This window comes from Corapipo altera, unplaced genomic scaffold (genome assembly GCF_003945725.1).
Source record: "Corapipo altera isolate COAL_440 unplaced genomic scaffold, ASM394572v1 91, whole genome shotgun sequence".
Classification (NCBI taxonomy): Eukaryota; Metazoa; Chordata; class Aves; order Passeriformes; family Pipridae; genus Corapipo; species Corapipo altera.
This window is the reverse complement of record NW_020885086.1, coordinates 170,035-191,137: the sequence shown is the minus strand read 5'-3', so window position 1 is coordinate 191,137 and position 21,103 is coordinate 170,035. Positions and strand designations below refer to the sequence as shown.

At 58.2% G+C, this 21,103-nt stretch overlaps 1 protein-coding gene across 1 annotated transcript; it reads right to left on the bottom strand.

Annotated features, from left to right (window-relative positions):
- Positions 1 to 389: 389 nt before the first annotated feature.
- INTS3 (integrator complex subunit 3) lies at positions 390 to 20,912 on the bottom strand. Its single transcript, XM_027669533.1, has 30 exons — positions 20,832 to 20,912; positions 20,390 to 20,473; positions 19,912 to 19,995; positions 16,806 to 16,919; positions 16,371 to 16,455; positions 15,054 to 15,120; positions 14,221 to 14,365; positions 13,321 to 13,450; positions 12,480 to 12,577; positions 11,885 to 12,076; positions 11,602 to 11,689; positions 11,143 to 11,222; positions 10,263 to 10,354; positions 9,733 to 9,839; positions 9,326 to 9,445; positions 8,536 to 8,665; positions 7,865 to 7,919; positions 6,987 to 7,090; positions 6,680 to 6,724; positions 6,309 to 6,428; positions 6,040 to 6,193; positions 5,299 to 5,367; positions 3,981 to 4,056; positions 2,773 to 2,886; positions 2,650 to 2,698; positions 1,962 to 2,129; positions 1,585 to 1,685; positions 1,319 to 1,391; positions 1,085 to 1,244; positions 390 to 1,012 (listed from the first exon to the last, which is right to left on the bottom strand). Exons 1-30 carry the CDS (start codon positions 20,910 to 20,912, stop codon positions 935 to 937), a joined length of 3,063 nt encoding a protein of 1,020 aa, XP_027525334.1. The 3' UTR covers positions 390 to 934.
- Between the last annotated feature and the right edge of the window lie 191 nt (positions 20,913 to 21,103).

Sequence of the window (21,103 nt, the reverse complement as noted above, 5' to 3'; positions counted from 1 at the left end):
CGCGCGCACCGCGTTGTGTCCCCACGGCCCCCCCTGTCCCTTCCATGGCCCCCCCAGCCTGTCCCCCCTTTTCCCCCCTCCACGGGCTCTCCATGGCCAACTCCAGCCCTGTCCCCCCCGGGACCCCTCCCCAGCCCTGTCCTCCCCCCATGTCCCCCCCGTGTCCCCTCCCCGTGTCCCCCCTCCGCGGCCTCCCCTTGTGCTCCCTCCCTGTCCCAGATTCCCGGCCCGGGGGGGTTTGGCAGCTCCGCGTTCCCGGGGGATCCACGTGCCCCGGCCGGGACACGGCCCCGGACCCCGCCCCGACCCCCCCCCCCGGCGCCGCGGCACAAAGTAGGGCCGTTTGGTACAAAAACATGGCAGGTTTTTATTGCTGTTTTTTTTTAAAAAAAAACACTTAAAAGCGCTGATGGAGCCCCGGGGGGGGCCGGGGGTGTCGCCCCCTCCTCACTCGGTGTGGGCAGGACCCCCCAAACCCAACCCCCTTCCAAGGGGGTCCCCCCTTGTCTCCCCCCGAGCAGGTCCCCGGGGGGATGGGCAGGGCTCTGGGGGGGAGTCGGGGGGCGTCGCGGTCCCCCCTCCCCACAGGCAGGACCCTTGTCCCCCTCCCCAAATCATCCTGGAGCAGCGACTCAGTTCCACCCTTTATTTACATTTCTATACGAAAATTTGGGGGGGTGTCCCTTCCCCTTCCCCATGTCCCCTGGGGGAGGGATCCCCGTCCACGCTGGGGGGGGGGACACACACTGAGACCCTTCCCCACATTGTGAAGAGGGAGGGTGGGGGGAGCCAGGGGGGCCCTGGCCCTGTTCCCATGGGATGTGCTGGCACCAGTTTGGAGGTCCCATCGAGGGGGGGGTCCCTGCCCTCACTGGGGGGGGGGGTCCCCACCGAGGTGGGGGCGGTTCAAGCCCTCACCGAGGGGTCCCAGCCCTCAGTCACTGTCGGAGCCCACGGCGGACGAGCCTTTCCTTTTCCTCTTGGCAGGCTTGGGTTTGGTGTCCTCTTCCTCCTGCATGGGGGGGGTTGGGGGTCATTTGGGGGCCCCAAATCCTGCCCTGGGGGGCTGGGAGGGGGATCTCACCGAGGCGCTGCTGGAGCCCGACTCCTCCTCGTTGTTGGGGGGCTGCGCCGCGTTCTTGCGGCTGCGGGGACTCGCCAGTGCTGTGGCTTTGCGGCGGCTCTTGGGGGGTTTGCTGGAGGAATCCTCGTATTCCTCGGCCAGGGAGAACAGGTCGGAGAACCTGGAGCGGGGAAAAGGGGGTGTCAGGGGGGCTTTGGGGGGTGGGCAGGGAGGGGAGGGGAGGGGAGGACTCACTTCATCTTGTGGGCCTCGTCACAGCTGGCCTGCACGTGCTGCAGCGCCTGCAGGATCGGGGTCTGACTGAAAACTGGGGGAGCACCGGGAATGGGGGTTAGGGAGCGCCAGGACATGGGAATCCCACCCAGCCAGGGCTCTGGATATGGGGCAGGCACTCCCAGTGTCCCCTGGGGTGACTGGGATGGTCCCTGCAGGCAGAGGATCCCCCCCGCCTCCCAGATTCCAGATATTCCCAGTATCCCAGTGTCCCTGGGGGCACCCACAGTTGTGTTTGGTGTTGGTGAGGTTGAGCCGAAGGTTATCCAGGTGCTCCAGGATCTGCTCCAGGGTCAGCTGGGCCAGTTTGCTGCTGGAGCTGCGCAGGCTGGGGGGACACAGGAACACAGGAATTTGGGATGGGACCCCTCAAATCCAGGGTGAGACTCCCCAAAACAGGGCAGGATCCCCCAAAAACAGGGGTGGGAATTGGGAATTCTGTGGGAAGGGGCCACAGCCTGGGAAGGGAAGGAAATCCAACCCCATTCCTTAGGGGGGAATTCTGTGGGAAGGGGGCACAGCCACCTTCCGGGGCAGGTGGGAACCACCACCCCCCACATTCCCAAGTTTGGGAATCCCCTGGGAATGGCTCTCCCCATCCAACCTCTGCCTCTTCCTGGGCAGGCTGTTGTTCTTGATGAGCAGGGCCTTGATGTGCTCGCCCAGCAGGTCGTCGTGGCGCAGACCCCAGTGCCGCAGGATGCTGGTGGTGAACTGGTCGTCGGGGTGGCATGGCCGGCTCAGCACCATCTTCACCATCTCCTCACTGGGCCTGGGAAAACCAGGAATGGGGAGAGGGGGTGACACCCCCAGACTCGCCCTGGAGACCCCCAGCACCCAGCTTGGTGCTCCCCCAGCCAGGATTCCAGGGGCTCCCAGTGAAACCCACTCCCATGGGGCAATGAGGACAGTTCTGGTGGTCCCTGGACCCCCTCAGTGCCTCCCCAGACCCCCCCTTGGTGCCCCCACAAAACCCCCTCAGTGGCCCCCCCATCCAGGACTCCAGGCACAGCCAGGGGCTCCCAGTATCTCAGTGAATCCCAGCTTCCGTGGAGCAATGGGGACAGTCCTGGTGGTTCCCCCAGAGACCCCTCAGTGACCCCAGAGCCCCCTCAGTGTCTCCCAGGACCCGCTTTGGATCCCCCCCCCGAGCCCCCTTGGTGTTCCCTCCATCCAGAATTCCAGGTACTGCCAGGGGCTCTCGTTATCCCAGTGCATCCCAGCTCCCATGGGGGCACAGTCCCAGTGGTCCCTAGACCCCCTTGGTGCCCCCCAGGCCCCCCAGCACTCACTTCTCCCTGCGGAGCTGCAGCAGGAGGCAGGACAAGGCCTCGGGATGCTCTGGGAAGGAGGAGGGTCCGGCTCAGCCCGGAGGTCCCACCTGGCGTGGCCCCCCCCAGGCTGGGGACACTCACCCTTGTACTTGAGGTGCTGCAGGATTGGGATGATGGTCTCCAGCGGGATGTTGTGGGCCAGGAACAGCTGCCATGTGCAGTACTGCTCGAAGGTCTCCCAGTCCAGGCTCTGGACTGCAGTGGGGAGGGGGACAAAAGGGACAACGGGGACAAGAGGGACAATGGGGACAAAAGGGACAATGGCGAGAATGGGGATAACAAGGACAAGAGGGACAATGGGACAAGAGAGATAACGGGCAATAGGGAGAACAGGGACAACAGGGATAACAGGGTAACAGGGATAACAAGGACAATGGGGACAACATGGACAAGGAGGACAAGAGGAATAATGGGGTTAATGGGGACAACAGCGGAGAAAACAGGGAGAATGGGGATAACGGGGACAACAAGGACAACAGGGATAAGAGAGAGAACAGGACAAGAGGGACAAGGGGGATAACAAGGATAAGGGGAATAACAGGGATAACAAGGACAATAAAGACAATGGGGACAACAGGCACAAGGGGGACAAGAAGGACCTGTCACAGCCCCTTTCCGAGCTCTAGGGACTTCCAAACCTGCCCAGGGTCCCCCCCCAGCCTCCTCTGGAGTACTGGGAATGGGGCCGGAGCCCTGTCCTGGGAAGAGGCTCTGGGATTAAAGAGGATCATTAATTAAGGGGCTTATCCCACTGCTTCCGGCTTTGTGACCCCAAAGCTGGATTGGGAACAGTGGGATTCGTTCTGGGAACATGGAGCTCTGGAAACACAGAGCTCCGGGAATACCGAGCTCCCCATCCCGGCTCTGTGAGGACCCCGTGGAACTGGGGCAGATCCTGAGATTTTCGTCTTCCTTGGCTTATTTTTCAATTCCCAGGAGCCTGGGATCACCCTGCCTGGCACCATGGAATGCTGCAGCTCCTGGGAATATCACCCAGTAAAACCATTAAGGGCTCGGATCACAGGGATAAATCCCACAATCCGGTTTGGGGCCATGATCCTTCAATCCCTGGAGCAAATCCAGCCCTCAGGATACCCCGGGCAGCCCAAGGAGCCTCTTGGAGCAGCCCCACAGGGATCTCCCTGTGGGAAAGGCCCTCCCTGGAAAGGGCAACACCGTGGCCAAGGCTGGAGCCTTCTCCCTTCCCAAGGATTTGGGGGGGTCTCCACAAACTGGGGGCTTCCTGGGCATTGCTCTGCCCTCATTCCCAGCCCAGGAATGCCACTCACTGAGGATGTTGAGCACGGAATCCTTGCGGAACATGACGAGGTTCCCCATCATCACATGGCACACGAGCTCCTGCAGCTGCAAGGGGGCACAAGAGGGGGGTCAGGGGGTACCTGCGGAGCATTCCCAGGTGGGATCCAGCGGGAAAGCCCGGAGATCCTGGGGGGAAAGGGGCCAACGGCTCCCGAGAGCATCCCTGGGGTCTCTGGGAGAGGTGGGTGGGGGCTGTTCCCTGCACACAGAGCCCACTAAGGCTCCATTTTGGGGTCAAATCTCCTGGGAATAGGGCAGAGAGGTTGGAAAGGAGCTCCCAAGTTGGGAATGAGCTGCCATGTAGGGAAGGAGCTGCTTCTCATCCTCTGGATCCCTGCTCCTCATGCATCTTCCTCCCTGCTCCTCATCCTCATCCTCTGGATTTCTGCTCCTCATTCCCTGGATCTCTGCTCTTCATCCTAGGGATCCTCTGGATCTCTGCTCCTCATCCACCTTCCTCCCTGCCCCTCTGGACCCCAGAGGACCCTCTCTGGATCCAGCCCCCTGGATCCCCTAGACAGGCTGACTCCACCCTGGCAGACCCTGGAAACTGGGAAACACCCGGAGAATACCAGGAAGAACCGAAGGAAGGAATGGGAGCAGGGAGGGGAGAGGAAATGCTCCGGGAACAACCAAACCTTTGGATTTGGGGGCTGAGCCGGCGGGGAAGGTCGGAACATCTCGTCTCAAACCTTTCCCGCCCCGGCTCCCACCCCCTGGAAAACTTGCTGGCACAGCATTCCAGCCGGGAAAGGCAGGAGTGGCTGGGAACGGGGTATAAATAGGGCAGGGTGAGGGGTTATCGGTAGATCCTGCTCCAGACGGAGCTCAGCATTCCAGAAGTGCCCCCGGCATTCCAGAGGCGCCCCCGGTGCCCCCAGGGATATTTTTGGGTTCTCATGGCAACTCGGGGCAGGGAAAATTCCTGCCAGGAGCTTCTGCAGCTGCCTCCCAGCGGGAGCAGGATGGGAAGAGCCAGCGGGATGTGCTGTTGGAATCGCTCTCCCGCAGTGGCTCTGTGGTGTCCCCTGCCAAGGGGTTAATTAGGGATAATTAGCACTGATTGCCCAGGAAATCACTCTCCAGGAGATCCCTTGGAAGCAGCGGTTTGGATTCAGCCTTTGGACACCACAAGGAACACCTGGAGCTCCGTGATGGGGAGCGGAGCACTAAGGAAGAGGAGTTCGCATATGGGATGTTTTGGGGTTAAATCTCCCGGGAATGGGGCAGAGGGATGGGGAAGGAGTTGGGAATGAGCTGCCATGTCGAGAAGGAGCTGCTTCCCACCTGGAAGGAGTCGATGACGGCCACGATCATGTTGAGCAGCTCCCCGCTCCGGAGGGTCTCATCTGGGAACTGGGAAAGCACAAAATCCAGGCAGGTTCAGGGAAAGGCACCAGGGAAAAGCCTCCCAGAAGCTCCAATCTCAATGGAAAAACTCCGGAGGGCCCAGCCTGCGCCGGGAGTGTAAAGTGTCCAAGGGGTGGCAGCCGTCAGCCATCCCAGAGCTCCTGGAATTCCCTGTTTTTCCCTCTCCCTGTTCCGGGGCCTCGTGGTGACACAGACGGAAACAGCCCATCCATCACCCTGGGAGCCAAAGGCCGGGAATTCTGCCGGCTCCACACGGATCGGGATGTGCAGACAGCTGGTCCCAGCACTCGGGGTCACCGTGTCCGTGGGGAAGGACCAGTCTGACCCCACTGGGAGGGATCCCAGGGACTGGGGAGGGATCCAGCTGCTGCTCCTGCACCACGGACACAGGTTTTCCTCGCCTCTCCAGGCTGTGCCTGTGCCCCTTCCCACAGAATTCCCACCCTAAGGAATGGGAATGAGCTCAGGGCACACCTGCACCAGGTGAGGGGTTCCTGGTGCCCCTGGAATGCGCTCCCAGGTGAGGGGTCCCAGGTGGGGGTCACACCTTGGTGTAGATGGAGGGGGTCAGTGAGGGGTCAGTGGGGGGTCTCAGGTGTGGGGTCAGTGGGGGTTCTCAGGTGTGGGGTCAGTGGGGGGTCTCAGGTGGGGTCTCACCTCAGTGTAGATGGAGGGGGTGAGGAAGCAGAGCAGCCTCACGTCGTCCTCCTGACAGGCCTTCATGTCCATCATGAGGCAGGTGTGGAGCTCCCCGAGCTGCGTGGCCTGAGCAAAGGACTCGTACAGGCTCATCTTCCCCAGGGCAGCTTTGCTGGGGACAGAGGGGACATGTGAGGGGACAGCAGAGGACAGCAGGGGACAGGGGAGAGTTGGGCCACAGGTGAGAGAGGGGCCCAGGTGAGAGGGAGGTGCCCCGGTGTGCTCACCTGGCCCTCAGGTAGTAGAGTAGGTGGTACCCAATCTTGGGCTGCTTCTGGTAGAGCTCGGAGAGCAGGTCCAGGAGCAGGGAGAAGCCGCTGTTGTCCTCCTGCATCTGGCACAGGTTCCTTGGGAACATGGGAATGTCACTGGGATAACACGGAGCAGCCTCCCCACAGGGAAAACCAGCTCCCAGGGCCTGCATGTGGGAGCTCCACTTCCCCAAATTCCCACAGAATTCCCCCAAACAACTCTGGCTTTCCTGTGTTTTCCACTAAAAACACAACCAGACAGTGAGAAACTCCTGGGATTGTGGGATCAGCACTGGGATCAGGTGGGATTAAGCTCATAAATTCCAAAGACTTGGGAGCAGACATACCTAAATATCAGGTAGAGAGGCTTCCCCACAGACTCCTCCAGGGACCTGCGGGATAAATGGACACTGAGCCCTCTGGGCACCCACATTCCATGTTTTCCCAGGAAAACTCCTGGATTTTGTTCATGTTTCCCCCCAACAGCTCCGATTCCAGGTCCTGCTCCAAGAAAACCTTGGATGAAGAGCCTTTTGGGGCTGGTTTGTGAGTTCAGCAGAGGAACTTTCCTTCCCAAAACAGGGATATTTCCCTGGGAAAAGCCCAAATCCTGTGTGGAAGGACGAGCCACATAAAAGAATTCCCAATCCTTACTCCTCTGTGATTTCCTCCGGCAGAACCTCCCCACGGAAGTGAGCCTTGAACAGCTCCTGGAGGCAGGAGGCGAGGACAGAGAGCTGCTCCGAGTCGAAATCCTCCTGGAAGAGGGACAGGGATGAGGGACATGGGAACATCCCCCTGCCCAGCCCTGGGAACGGATCCCAGGAGGCTCTGGAGCCGTTTTCCAGCCCCTGATTGATGCTCCCAATTTACACCCAGCCCTGATCCCTTCCCAATCCCTGTGCTCCACTTATCCTAGTGATTCCAGGAGTCCAGCTCTCCCTGTGCCAATGGGACTGTGGACATGTGGAGATGAGGATTTACATCCCCTTCCCATGATCCTGCTCCCAGATCCCAAAGGGCCTCTTGACTCCAGATGGGGGCAGGGGATGGAGCCTTCCCCCCTCCAAAAAAGCTTGGAAACATCCCAGATCACTCCCAGTGATCCCAGATCACTCCCAGCAATCCCAGATCTCCGACAGTGATCCTAGACCACTCCCAGATCTCTCAGATCACTGACAGGGATCCTAGATCTCTCCCAGCTATCCCAGACCATTCCCAGTGATCCCAGTTCTCTGCCAGTGATTCCAGATCACTCCCACCCATCCCAGACCACTTCCAGCTATCCCAGCTCTCTCCCAGCAGCTCCTGGGGATGTTCAGGCACCGGAACAGAGACACAAAGCCCTGATGGATTAATCCAGCCCCGGGAGACCCTCCCACAGACGGAGCTGCCCAGGGGCATCCTGGGCTCCCAAAACAGATCCCAAACAAATCCAGGTGTTCCCACACTTCTGTGTCCCAACCCCAGCAGCAGAGGAGATCCCAGATCCCGGCTGGGAGCTCCATCCCAGCCCATCCCAGCTCTGTTACCTCCAGGACCTGATCCACGATTTCCTGCATGACCTCACACTGTGCTTCCGTGTCACTGCAGCATGAAAACAAGAGGAAATCCAAATTATTTGGGAAGATTGGGGGAGCAGAGACATGAGGGAATTTGTGCTGGGCTGGGGGGCTCAGGGTGGGGGGGTCAGCGCCAGGTTTTTCAGAGGCACATCCAGGAGGATCTGCTACGGATCTGGCAGTGCCCGGAGTAAGACGGGCAAATTCCAGGATTAAAAGCAGGAGCTTAAGTGCCCTTGGAGCCATAAATTCCATGGAATCAGTCAGCTGAGCCAAGGTCAGGAGCTCTGTTTAACCTCCCTGAGGGCAGTGAATTCCAGGAGGAACATGGAGAACACTTGGACACAGGTTCCCTGTTCCATCCCGATGCTCCAAACCCCCTTTTCCTCAATCCCACACCAGAGGGGGAAACTCGGAGCCTTTTCCTTCCCTCTCCCTGATCCAGAGCCCCACTGCAGCTCCCAGGAATTCCTGCTGTGTCCCGCTCCAAGGACAGGCTCCTCACCAGCACCTTCCCAACCCCTTTTCCTGCAGGAATTCCCTTCCGTGCTCAAGGGGCTGGAGGAGCTCTGGAGCTGGAAGGCCTTGGGAACCACTTCCCTGGAGAGATCCACAGGAATGGGAATGGGAAAGGCCCCGACCTGCCCTTCTGCAGCTGCAGCACTTTGTCCTTCAGGGACTCATCCAGCTGGTCCAGGAATGGGGTGATATCCACAGGCTCCTCCACGATGGATTCCTTGATGGGATGGAACCTGAACTCCCTCTTCTTCCCTGAACCAAGGGACACCACGGGGAAATCAGGGATTTTCCCAAGGTTTAAGGAACTCTGGAGACAATCCCTGCCCCACCCTGGGATCCTTCCCCTTGGAGACGTGTCCAGGTCACAGGGATGAGGATGGGAAGGGAGCCAAACACGGGCAGTGTCCAGGATTGTGATCCCTGTTCAGTTCCATTCCCAAACCTCATCCTTCAGCATTCCCAATGTGCTCCATGGATCGGGACTGGGATTCTGGGGCTGCTGTGTCACATCCTCTGCCCCATCCCAGGCCTGTGGCCCCTTCCCACTGCTGTGAAACCCCCAGGAAGTCCAGGAGGATCCAACCACCGAGGGTGGGAACAGCTCCAGAGGGGGAACAGAGGGATTTGTGTGGGACCAGTTGGAATCTCTAAAGCTCCAGGGAATGGCCAGGAAAGACAAAGCCCGATAGCCCTTCCCTTTGGATCTGGATCCAACCCTCTGGACCTGCTGCCAGGGACTGGGAAGCAGCAGTTCCACAGTTTCTCCCGGAAGAGAAGGGATCTCCAAAGGGGATCAGCTCCTGGAAAGAGGCTTTGAGGGAATTGTGTTTGGAGGTGGGAACTCTCCACCAAGGGCATGGTGCCGGTGAGGAATCCCTTGAGAATTCCGGGCTGGAAGCTGAGTCCCCTCACCTTTGCTGTTCAGATCCTCCTCATCATCACTGAAAGCGGCCTCGGCGTTGTCATAGCAACCGTCATCCTTCTCTGCCAGGTGATTGTCCATCTCCATGGGAACGGGCTCCTCGATTTTCACTGCAGGGGTCGGAGCAGGGAGAGGGCTCGGGAGGCTCCAGGGCTCTGCCTGGGCCACCCATCCTGAGAAACAGCTCCAGGAACGGGAGCAAAATGCTTTGGGAAGAGGGGAGGGATCCTGGGGATGCTCAGGAGCTCCATGGAGAAGAGGGAAGGGGTGTTGTGCCTCTCCAGTGCAGTGACCACAACCCCCCTAAATCCCAAATTCTTCTCCCTGGAGTCCCATCTGATGCTGCTGCTGCTTTAGGGATTCCAGGGAAAGCCCCATCCCACCCCCCATTCCCTACCTTCAATGGGGGGCGAGGGGGAACTGCAGAATTCTGGGAATTTCTCCCTCAGCATGGCCCGGAGCTCCTTGTCCAGCTTGGGGTTGTCGAACAGGGGGGCCAAGTGCCTGGGATGGGAGGGCAGGAAGGGACTGGGATAAGCAGGAACTGGGATGCAGAGGCTTCATCCCACTGTGAATGTTGGGGGGCTCTTCCCAGGGTTTGTCCCAGATCCCACCTGGAGCTTCCCTCAATCCACCACGTGGGAATGGGACAAGAGGACCCAGAGCTCCATGACCTCAGCTCATCCCGGGGTCATTCTCACTGGTCTGAGGCTGGAAATTCCCTCCTCCCCACCCCTTTCCTTCAAGGAACAGCTCCAGGACAACCCTCAGCACCAGAAAGACACAACTGTGGCTGTTCCCAGACACAACTGTGGCTTCTCCCAAGGATCCAGGACAACACCACCCCCCTCGGAGCTCCGGGAGGCTCCTGACTCAGGAAAAATGGGGGAAAATCCCATAAAATGTGGGAAAACTCGGCGCTCTTACGCCAGGACTCGCTTCTCCACGATGTGGGTGAGGGAGTTGAACACTCCCTGCCGGACATGAACATCCAGAGGGGGATAGAAATTGGGAATGATCTGGAAGTGGGAGGAAAACTGTGTCAGCAGCAGAGAATTCTCTGAGTCGGAGTTGGGGGATGTGGGAAGGAGGTCCCAAAAACTCTGTCCACACGCAGGGCTTTGCTTCCAGAGGGAGGGAGAGGATTCCTCTCTGGATCTGGCACACCCTGGGAACCTCCCACCCAGCTCCTCTGCCAGGAGCCAGCAGCTGGTTTGGACTGGGAAGGACAGGAGTGAACAACTTCCAGGGCCATGGAGATCCTGCTTCCAAGAAACACCCTCAGCCCTCCCTGGGACCAAATTCCTGGAAGCAGCAGCTCCTGCCACTGCTTCCCTGCCCAGGGATGGGACACAGTGGCTCTGGATCATCCCGGGCTGCAGAGAGACTCTGATCCCCTCCAGGGGGGAATTCTGGGCCAAGAATTCCATGAGGAACTCAAGGGAACAATCCAGAAGCCTTTTTCCTGCATCATCCTGGAAGGATTTACTGGCAGCATTCCCTTCCCACAGTGGCTTCCCACTAATGAAGGACACACGGACACAACGCTCCGACCTTGGGAACGCCCCTGGATTTATCCAGGAGGACCCACCAGGGGCTGGAAGAGGTGGATAATTTGGCAGCCAATCCCTCCTTAATTTGGGATAAGAGGGGAAGTTCAAAGGGATCAGAAGGTGACTTGAGGTGACACTGAGGAATGAGGGGAAAAAAAGTGGGAACAGCCGTTCTGGTTGGGATCTGTGGAGCCCAGGGGCTGATTTCCCAGCCCTGATCCCTGGGAATTCCTGGGAGAGCGAGGGAAACTCACCCGGCACATGAAATCCAGGAGCGTGGCCGTGATGGCGGGATGGGGCTTCATGGAGTGGTGCATCACCAGGATGGCAGGTTCTGGAAGGGTGACAGGGATGAGACCCCCAGGGATCCCAAATTCCCTGTTCCCCTGGCAGAGCCTGCTGTGGGATCGGGACAGGGATCCCAAGGTATCCCCCAATGGAGCCCATCCAGAGCAGGAGCCCCATGGAGCCCATCCAGAGGAAGACCACCATGGAGGCAATCCAATCCCAATGGAGCCCATCCCAAGCACAACCCCCATGGAGCCTATCCATAGAAAACCCCTATGGAGCCCATCCATGGAAGATCCCTGTTGAGCTCATCCAGAGGAAGACCCCCATGGAAGCAATCCAATCCAAATGGAGCCCATCCCGAGGAAGACCCCACCCATGGAAAACCTCCCTGGAGCCCCTCCCCAGGAGGCCCCTGCCCACACCGATGTTCATGATGCTGTCCTTCTCGGGGTTGAAGAAGAGCCAGTCGTAGAACAGGGCCAGTTTGGCATTGGAAGCAGCGACGTTGGACTGCAGGAACCAAAACACCCTGGATTATCCCAGGAGCACGACGCCAAGACCCCTCACACCACAACGCTGCCCACCACCGGGAATGGCCCAAGAGCAGGAACCCCGCGGAGCCCATCCCGAGGAAGACCTCCATGGGGTACATCCATGGAAAACTCCCGCGGAGCCCATCCCAAGGAATTGCCCCGCAGGACTCACGGTGCAGGTGGTGAGCAGCCAGCCGATGATGGCCCAGCGCGGCAGGATGTCGGAGCTGAGCACCTCGTTGGAGGGATGCACCACCCCACAGATGTAGCGGATGAGGTCGCAGCGCAGGGACTGGCTGTCCGGAGTGGACAGGTACTGCCTCTGGAACCAGTCCTGGTACCGCTTCTGCTGCCCAAAGCGCACCTGGAGTGGCAGGATTGGGGGGATTCCCATGGAGGACCCAGCTTGGGCCGGACCGGGCAGGAATCTGGGACAGAATTTAGGTGGAATTTCCCAGGTAGGACCCTGGTTTGGCTGGGCTGGAGGGAATTTGGGAGGGAATTTTGGTGGAATTACCCTCAGAGGACATTGGTACAGCTGAGATGGGAGGGAATTTGGGAAGGAGTTTTTGTGGAATTACCCTTGGAGGACCCTGGTTCAGCTGAGCTTGAATTTGGGAGGGAATTGATGTGGGAATTATGCTTGTAGGACTTTGGTCCAGCTGTGCCAGGGGGAATTTGGGAGGGAATTTCGGTGGGATAACCCATGTAGGACCCTGGTTCACCTGTGTCAGGAGGAATCTGGGAGGGAATTTGGCAGGAATTACCCGTGAGGTCATGAAGAGTAGCTTGGTTTCCATGTCAGGAGTGAGGCGACACGCCAGGAATTTGCGGGAAGTTCGGGATTGGAGGAGCTGCAGGACCCCTGGGAAGACATGGAGAGGTCAGTCCCATGGATACAGGCAAAAGGGATCAAGATTTTGCTTGGAACAGGTCAAAAACATCTGGCTGGAGGAAGGTTTTTAGGAATTTTCCCTGAGCATCATCCTGGATGTTTAAGGTGACCTTAAAGTGGTGCCAGAGGGGTGGGAACACTTCAAAGTGTCTCATTTCCACTGTGAAACCCCTGGAGAAGGGAATAATTGACAGGAATATTATTAATATAAATTAAAATGATAAATCCATCCCTCTCCCCTCGGGTCAGTTTTAACCCAATCTGGGAGAAATTAAATCCCAATTAAGAGTCACTTGCTGGAGCTTCTGGACTTCTTGCTTTTTATGGAGCAGCCCCTGGAATTCTTGCTTTTTATGGATCTTCTCCAGGCACTGCTCAGACCCTTCCTGGTTTGGGCTCCAGCTCCACCTCAGCTCATAAATCAGTTAATTAAACAAAGCAACTCTAATTTATCATGGAATTCCAGACTGGTTTGGGTTGGAATGACCTTAAGGATCATCCATTCCACAGGCAGGGACACTTCCCACTGGATAAGGTTGTTCCAACCTGGCCTTGAGGATGAGAAACCACAGAAGTGTCACATCCACGCAACAAAATCTAACAACATTCCCACCAGGTTTTTCAGGATGGTTCAATCCTGGAGGACTCTAAGCATTGAAAAATCCATGGAAAAGGTGCCAGTGGAGCCAAGGGAGCTGGTCCAGGCTGGGTACCTGTGAACTGGGTGTTGAGCACCTGGGGGTTGTGCAGGATGTCCTTCCAGAGCTGCTCGAATTCCGGGATCCGCGCCACGTTCTGGAGTAGCCGCACCAGGTCCCGGCCGATCATGAAACAATCCATGAACTAGGGAAAAAAACAGGAAAAAGTCCCATGTGGACTGCTGGAGCAGGGAGATGGGAGGAGGGGGAGGGAGGAGCAGCAGAGCCCTTCACCCTTCCCACAGCTCCGGTGACTCACTCCAGGCACAGCACTCCCGATCCTGCCCCTGGCGTCCCACCCCCCCTCGGAATGGGAGCAGGGACATGGGCAGGGAAGGGCAGGAGCTATTTTGGAATGTTCTCCCTCCCAAAGCAAACAATCAGCCCATAAATCTGCCGTGTTTCTCCCCAGGATCCTGGCCAGGCTCCGGAGCCGGCGCTGGACACGGGAGCTCCTGACAGGAGGGAGGTGGAGGAGGAGCTGGAAAGCAGGGATTTGGGGATGCAACCCCAGATTTGGGGGATTCTGAGGGATCCGGAGCCAAATGTGGCCTGGAGCTGCTGCTGGGACCCCCCCCCCAGCCCTGTCTGTGGGGTGAGACCCCCGCTGAGATCTCAAATTCCTTGTTCCCACTGACCTAGGGGATTGGGACAGGCTGGATCCATCGGGTGGGATCCATGAGATCCATGGGATGGGATCACAGAGTGCGATCTGTAGGGTGGGATCTATGGGGATACATGTCCATCACCTACAGGCTGGGATCCATGGGGTGCGATCCCTATGGTGGGATCCCTGGGATGGGACCAACCCGGTCCAACCAGTGTCCTTCCCTTGGGTCCCAACACCCCCCGTGACGTTCCAAGGACGGATCCCTTGGAGCTGGGAATCCCTTCCCGGCCGTTCCCAGCACTCACCCGTTCCCGGAGCAGGGAGATGCAGAAATCCACCTCCTTCTGGCGCAGCCCCTGGAGCTGGGGGGTGCCGTGGTGGTCCACGAGCAGCCGCAGGTACGTGTACACGGCCATGGCCACCAGCAGGCTGCTCTTCAGCACCCACTCCCTGCAGGGACACAGCTCCACCTCAGGCAATTCCCACAGGGAATCACGGCCTGGAGGGGGACAATCACCGGGAATGGGGACAGGCAGGGATTTGTAGGATGGGTTGGGAAGGACCCCAAGGGACACAATTCCACCGCGGACAATTCCCACAGGGAATTGCGGCCCAGGAACTGAATAAATGCTGGAACAACCCGGTTGGTCCCAGAGCAACGAAGGGATTTTAGGGATTATTCACTGCTATTCCAGCTTGGAGCCAAGCTGTCCCCAAACCCTGCCTCTGGAATTCTGCAGCCAGGAATTCTGCTGAGCACCATTTGCCCCCGGAGGACAATGTGGAGCTCGGGATGAACTTCCCAGATGGCCCATCCCGGAGCTGCTCAAAGACAGGAAACTTTTCGGGCAATTAACGGTGTCCTGCTGCTCTCAAAGGAACTCCTCCCCCACAGATCAGGAAATTTGGGAAGGAAACATTCCCAGGATGCTGGTCCCGAGCCACTTGTGCTCCTCAGCCCCGCTCCCAGCCGCGCTGAGGAGGGATTTTGGGATCTGGGGGGATTTCGGGAGGATTTGGGGACGTTCTCCCCCACACAACATGCAAGAGCTCGGAATTCCTTGTTTGGGAATGTGGGAAGGGCAGGACACCCGCCCTGTGAGGCAGCTGAGGGAGGTGGTCTCCCTGTTCTCCGTACCTTTGCTCTGTCAGGATTTCCAGAACGTTCTCTGCCAGCCAGATGTTCTTTGCTGTCACATCCCCACCTGGAAAAGCCACGGGACAGGGAAGAGCTGGTTGGATGGAGCTGTGGGATTCTGGGATCCTGGGATTGTGGCCCCCACTGCTCCTGGTGTTCCCAGTAAGGCTCATTTCGGAGTTTGCTCCGTGCCTGGAGCCCTCATTCCTGCCTGCCCCAGGTGCTTGGCCATTCCCAGACACCGCACATTCCCAGGGATAAGATCCCTTAGGGATCGAGGGGTCTGTGCTGCAACAGCCTTTGGAAAACAATCGTGGAGCTATGGAGTGAGGAATTATCCCTCGGGAAAGCCGGGAAGGGATGGGAATAGAAACCACTGGCAGCTGCTGAGGCTCCAAAGGGGAAACGACACCTGTGGAAAATGCCCAAACTCTGGAATCAAGGCCAGGTGTCTCCTCGGAGTGGAGCTGGAGCACGGAGAACATGGAATTCCATGAGGCCCAAACAATGGGATCATAACAAAGGTCACTGGGTGGGAGCCAGGAGGGGCCCTGCAGGGGAGGGGCAGCACAGGGGACTTGGAATGCCCCCCTTCTCCAGGGATTTTCCAGCTGTTCCATGTGGCAGCGGGGCTGAGGCGCTCTGGGCTGTCCCTCCCATCCTTTTCCCCCCTGGAGCTGACCCGGCACTTCCCAGCGTGTCCTGGCACTTCCCAGTGTGTCCCAGCACCTCCCAGTGTGTCCCAGCAAAGACACAGCCCCAGGTTTGCCATGAGACACAATTCCAGCCCCGTGGACGTCATTCCCAGCCCCAGGAACACGGAAGAGGCGCCGTTCCTGTGGCTCCGGAAAGGCGTGAGTGTGGCTTGGCCGGGGGGGCTTCCCGTGGGATCATCCCATGGGATCATCAGCTCCCCTGCTCTCCAGGAGCTGCCAGCCCAGCTGATCCCAGGGAAAGGCAGCAACAGGAAGCAAACACTTCCTGGCTGTTCCAGTCTTTGCCAGGAGCCTCCCAGCTCCAGCTGGTCCATCCCTCGGGAGGGAACAACGGGATCGTGGAGGGGGATCCCTGGCTCTGTCCTCCCAGGAGGGAATTCCTTCCTGGACAGGCTGGGGAAGGCTCCTGGGAGCTGGGGATGGACCCCAGGGATCCGTGGGACCCGAGCTGGGAACACATCCTGAGGACAGATCCCCGGAAGATCCCACTCAGCTCCAGCTCCATTACGGTGTCTCCAGGTGGGATTCCCGGTGTATCCCAGTGTATCCCAGTGTGATCCCAGTGTATCCAGGTGCGATCCCACCCCCCTGCAGGGCTCACCTGCAATCTGCTTCATGAAGGTCATGCAGACTCCGTCGGCTCCCAGCACTCCGCTCTTCACCAGCTCCCGGAGCAGCCACACCAGCTGGGAGCATGGAAATGCATGGGGCAGGGATTCGGGATCAGACCATCCATGACCTCCCTCCACTCCACCACATTCCCATTCCAAAGGTGCCTCCATCACTTGGAGTGACAGCAGTGCCACCAGCTCCCACAGCTGCTCCCTGTTCCCAGTTCCAGGTTCCCACCCCTCTTCCCTGCTCCCTGCTCCCAGGTCCCACACCTCCTCCCTATTCCCTGTTCCCAGTTCCCTATTTCCTGTTGCCATCCATTCCCTGTTCCTGTTCCCTGTTCCTGTTCCCTATTCCCTGTGGCCCCAACCTCCCCCTATTCCTGGTTGGTGTGGAGAAGGTGATTCCAGGGGTTTTCCCTCACCTGTGTCCGACAGGTGTCCTGGAGCTTCAGGTACTTTTCCATGAGGATGTGGTTGATCTTGTTGAGGACGATGTTCATCCCATCCCGGCTCACCAGGGCCAGGTCCCGGTAGCACTGCGGGAAAAGGGCACGGAAAACGGGAAAACCGGAATGGAAAAGGTCATGGAAAAAGGGAAAATCATCATGGAAAACACCTGGCTTTGTCACACCTAAGCAGGGAACAGCAAATCCATTAAAAATCGTATGGAATCGGAGGCAGGGAGAGCCCTAAATCCTCTGGGAATCCACCTGGCAGTGGGAACAAGAGTCCGGCAGCTCCTCCCCCTCCTCAAATCCATAGGGATTGGAAAACTGGGAATAAACCTCCTCTACACCTTGGATTCACTGGATTCAGCCCCAGGAATGAACCAGGATGTTCCTGATCCCTTCCACGGCTCCAGAGGGACCACCAGAAAAAGGGATAGCCCACATTCCTTTGGGGAAGATCTATAAACCCACATCCAGCCCCCTCCAACCTCCCTGGCACCCAGAAAAGGCAGGGATCACAGGGCACATCCCAAATCCTTGGGGTCAGGGATTGGAGCCACCTGCTCCTCCCGCAGGAATTCCACACAGACGGATTTGGAGATTCCAGCTCAGTTTGGGATCGAGACCCAGAAATCCTGCCCAGGTCTGGGGGGGTCTGGGATGGGAACAGGGAATTTCTGTAGAGAAAGGAAGGAATTTCTGCACTCTCACAAACACTAGGCAGGGGGTGAAGGTGCTCTGGGTGCTCCCAGCATTCCCTCCCTCCGTCCCTCAGGACAGTAGGACATGACTAGGGAGCAATTAATGAAGTGGTTCATTAGTGCCAGGAAATGTCAGGATATTCCAGAGGCTCCTTCCCTGCAGCTCCTGGTAATGAGGCTCCAAAGACCCCTTTGACCCCGGAGCTCCTCCCTCCCCCCTTCTCCCAGCAAAACACAAACACACACAAAATTCCAACCAAAAAAACCCAGGATCCTGGAGGTGGGGAATCTTTGGGGGCTGTTTGTTGATTTTAAGGTGATTTAAAGGAGTTTTTCCATGGATTTAAATCCACTGGGATGTCCCAGGACACAGCCCTGGATTCATTCTCAACTGATCCCAGCAGGATCCTTGGGAGAAGAGCTGGAACAGAGACACTCCAAGGGATTTAGTCCTGGCTGAGGGCTTAAATCCCAGGATCAACAATCCCATTCCCTAGGGAAGCCTGGCAGCTCTCCCCCCTTTCTCACACCCTCAAATCCACAGGGAAACACTGGAATACCAGGAATAAACCCCACCTGGCAGAGAGGAGACCCTGACCCATGTCATCCCAGCACGGATGGGACAGGGAGAATCCCCCAGGAATGAGGGGGAGAGCCTGAATTCCTTGAGTTTTGCCAGGCTGGCACAATCCGGAGGTTCCTCCCAGCTCAGGAGGGTTTAATTAACAGGAGCAAGTGATTAATGAGGCTTTAAATGAGGGGACAGGGAAAGAAAACAGCCCTGGAGGGGGAGGGAGAGAAGGATGGGAGTCCTGGATCATCCCAGGGAGGCTCTGGGGCCTCCGATCCCGTAATTCCGGAGCAGGAGGAGCCCCGGGGCAGCTGGAGCTGGGCCTGGACATGGGGGGGCCTGGGGGGGCCCTGGGGCAGCTTTGGGGGCCTGGGAGGGTCCCTGGGCAGGTTTTGGGGTCCCCAGGCAGGTTTTGGGGTCCCTGAGCCCCCCTGACCACCCTCCCCTGGCACTGAGCCCCCTCAGCCAGGCACAACATCCCTGTTTTTCCAGCCAAACAGATCCCAGGAATTCTGCAAAGCCTTTCAGGGGGATTTGGGGATCTCTCCTGGTGCCAGGGAAGGGTTAACTCCCCCCTCCCCATCTCCAGAAGGACAACTCATCCCAAATCCTGGCAGGAATCCCTGCCTGGCTCCAGGCACAGGGACAGATCCAATTATTCCCAATTACTCCCTTGGAAAAGGGAGCAGCTGTGCCTGGAGCAGCAGCAGACACCCCCTGTCCTGGCTTCCCGGCGCCACTGGAATGATGCCTCGTTTTTCCAGAGGAATCCATGGAAAGGAACGAGCCAGGAAGTTTTCCCAGCTGGATTTGCCCAACCTTTGCTTCCACGTGTGGGAGCACCTGCCCCAGGAGCCTCCCACGGCATTCCCAGTGAGCTCCAGCATCCCAGAGTTTATTCCATGAGGTGGAAGTTCAGCCTTTGGAAAAACATCTCTGGTTCCCACAGAAAAACAAGGGAAAATCCCCCTTGTCTTGGAAACAGGGATGTAGTGGGAGCTGCTCCAAGCCCTGGCTGGATCCAGGCTCTCCAGAATTCCCTGGGCTGGGATGGAGCAGAATCAGGCCCCAGGAATCCACGGGAAGGGTTTGGGAATGCTCAGGCCAACAGGGAGCTGGAGCAAAGACCTTTATTCCAGGAAAAATCTGATTCCCATCAGCCAGGCCTCAAGATTCCCAGGAAAAGCACATTTTGCTTCCACGAGGTGATTCCTGGGGCCTGGATTTGGGAAGGCCTCAGGAGCAAAGCTCTTTATCCAAGGGAAAACCTGATTCCCATCAGTCCAGCCTAAAGATTCCCAAGAAAAGCACGTTTTGCTTCCATGAGGGGATTCCTGAGGCCTGAATATGGGGACAAATCCAGGAGTCTGATTCCCAAATCTGATCCAGGATGTGGATTTAATGGAGGTGGAGCTCTGGGAATCAACTTTTCCCTGGGAATTGGACACATTCTTTCTCCAGCTGATGATTCCTGGAGGCACCTCCCTGTGGCTTCCAAGAGAAAAATCCCATTCTGAGTCTCCCAACCCAAGGAAAAAACTGGGAAAGGCCTGAGAGTTCCTTGAAGATTTGGGATTTGTCTCCCATGGCAAATCCAAGGAATTCCTGGGATGGGAGGGAGCCTGAGCTCCCTTTTCTGTGGCAGGATCCTCATCCCTGCCCCACACAGACACAGCCAGACCTGGAATGTTCCAGGCCCTGCTCCACCAAAGGCCCCCTCCAGTGCCTCCAGCAGGGAATTCCAGGCAGGAAAACCCCGGGGGGGGGTGGGGGTGTGAATTCCCAGCCTTTTCCAGGGATTCCTCACCTTCTGTGCCTGGGCCGGCTCTGTCAGGACCAGGGTGAAGAGTCCCAGGCAAATCTCCTCGTGCTGGGGGGCCCCTTTGCAGATCTGGGGGATCAGCTCCAGGTGAGATTCCCGGTGGGAATGGAGGGGAGGGCAGGGAAAGGGAAGGGAATATTCCCTGTTCCCAGCTCCTGTTCCCAATTCTCTGTTCCCTGTTTCATTCCCACCTCCCTGTTCCCACTTCCCTATTCCCACACTGTTCCCGGTTCCCACACCTCTTCCCTCTTCCCAGTTCCCTGTTCCCAGTTCCCTATTCCCAGATCCCACACCTCTTCCCTATTTCCAGTTCCCCATACCCACAGCTATTCCCTATTCCCAGTTCCCACCTGCCATTCCTCTGTTCCCATTTCCCAGCTCCCTCCACAGTCAGCATTCCCAGATTCCCATCTCTCTCCCTGTCCAGCATTCCCAGATTCCTGGCATTCCCGGGCTCACTCACGTGGGCATTGAGGGCGTCGTTGGCCTCCCTTTCCGAGAGCCCGTTGGTCAGGGAGGTCACGATTCCCACACAGCGCTCCAGCCTCTGGAAAACAGGGAATGGCAAGGGACAGCTCAGCCAGGGGGCATTAGGGCCAGGAGAACATGGAGCAGGAGAATTCCCAGATCCTGGGCATGTCCCTGAGCCTGTTCCACCCTGGAACAGACCCCAGGTGTCCCAGGGAGACTCCAAACCTTCCCAGGAAGAAAAGCCCAGTGAGAATTCAGGGAATTTGGAGCCTGAATAACATGGATCTGTAGGATTCCCAGATCCTGGGAAGCTCTGGCAGCATTCCAGGTTGGATGCCCCCCATTCCTAGCCCATTCCCAGCCCATTCCCAGGTGTTCCAGGTGCAGGGAGGGGCCTAAGACCCCCTCAACCCCCGCCCCCAAACTCCCCTCACCTCCTCCAGCTCATCCTTGGAATCCAGCAGGGATGACACCAGGAGCTTCCCGGCTCCCGCCTTTCCCTTGGGAAGATCCATGGGGCAGGAGGGGGGGGCAGCCCCTTTCGGGGGGGCTCGGCCGGAGACCCCCCCCTGGGTGGGGGTGGGTCGCCCCCTCCCAGCTCTGCCTGGCGGGATTGGGGGGGTTTTTTGGGAATTCCTTTCCCTCGGGAGCCCCCCCCCGCACGGATGGGATGGGGTGGGGGGGTCCGCGGCGGTCCTGGGGGGGG

Coding starts and splice junctions, on each gene's coding strand:
- INTS3 (XM_027669533.1), bottom strand. CDS start 20,912: ATGGATCTTCCCAAGGGAAAGGCGGGAGCCGGGAAGCTCCTGGTGTCA. Junction 9,840..10,262: donor GTGGAGAAGCGAGTCCTGGC/GTAAGAGCGCCG, acceptor CTCCCATCCCAG/GCACTTGGCCCCCCTGTTCG. Junction 5,368..6,039: donor CCCCCTCCATCTACACTGAG/GTGAGACCCCAC, acceptor GTGCTTTCCCAG/TTCCCAGATGAGACCCTCCG.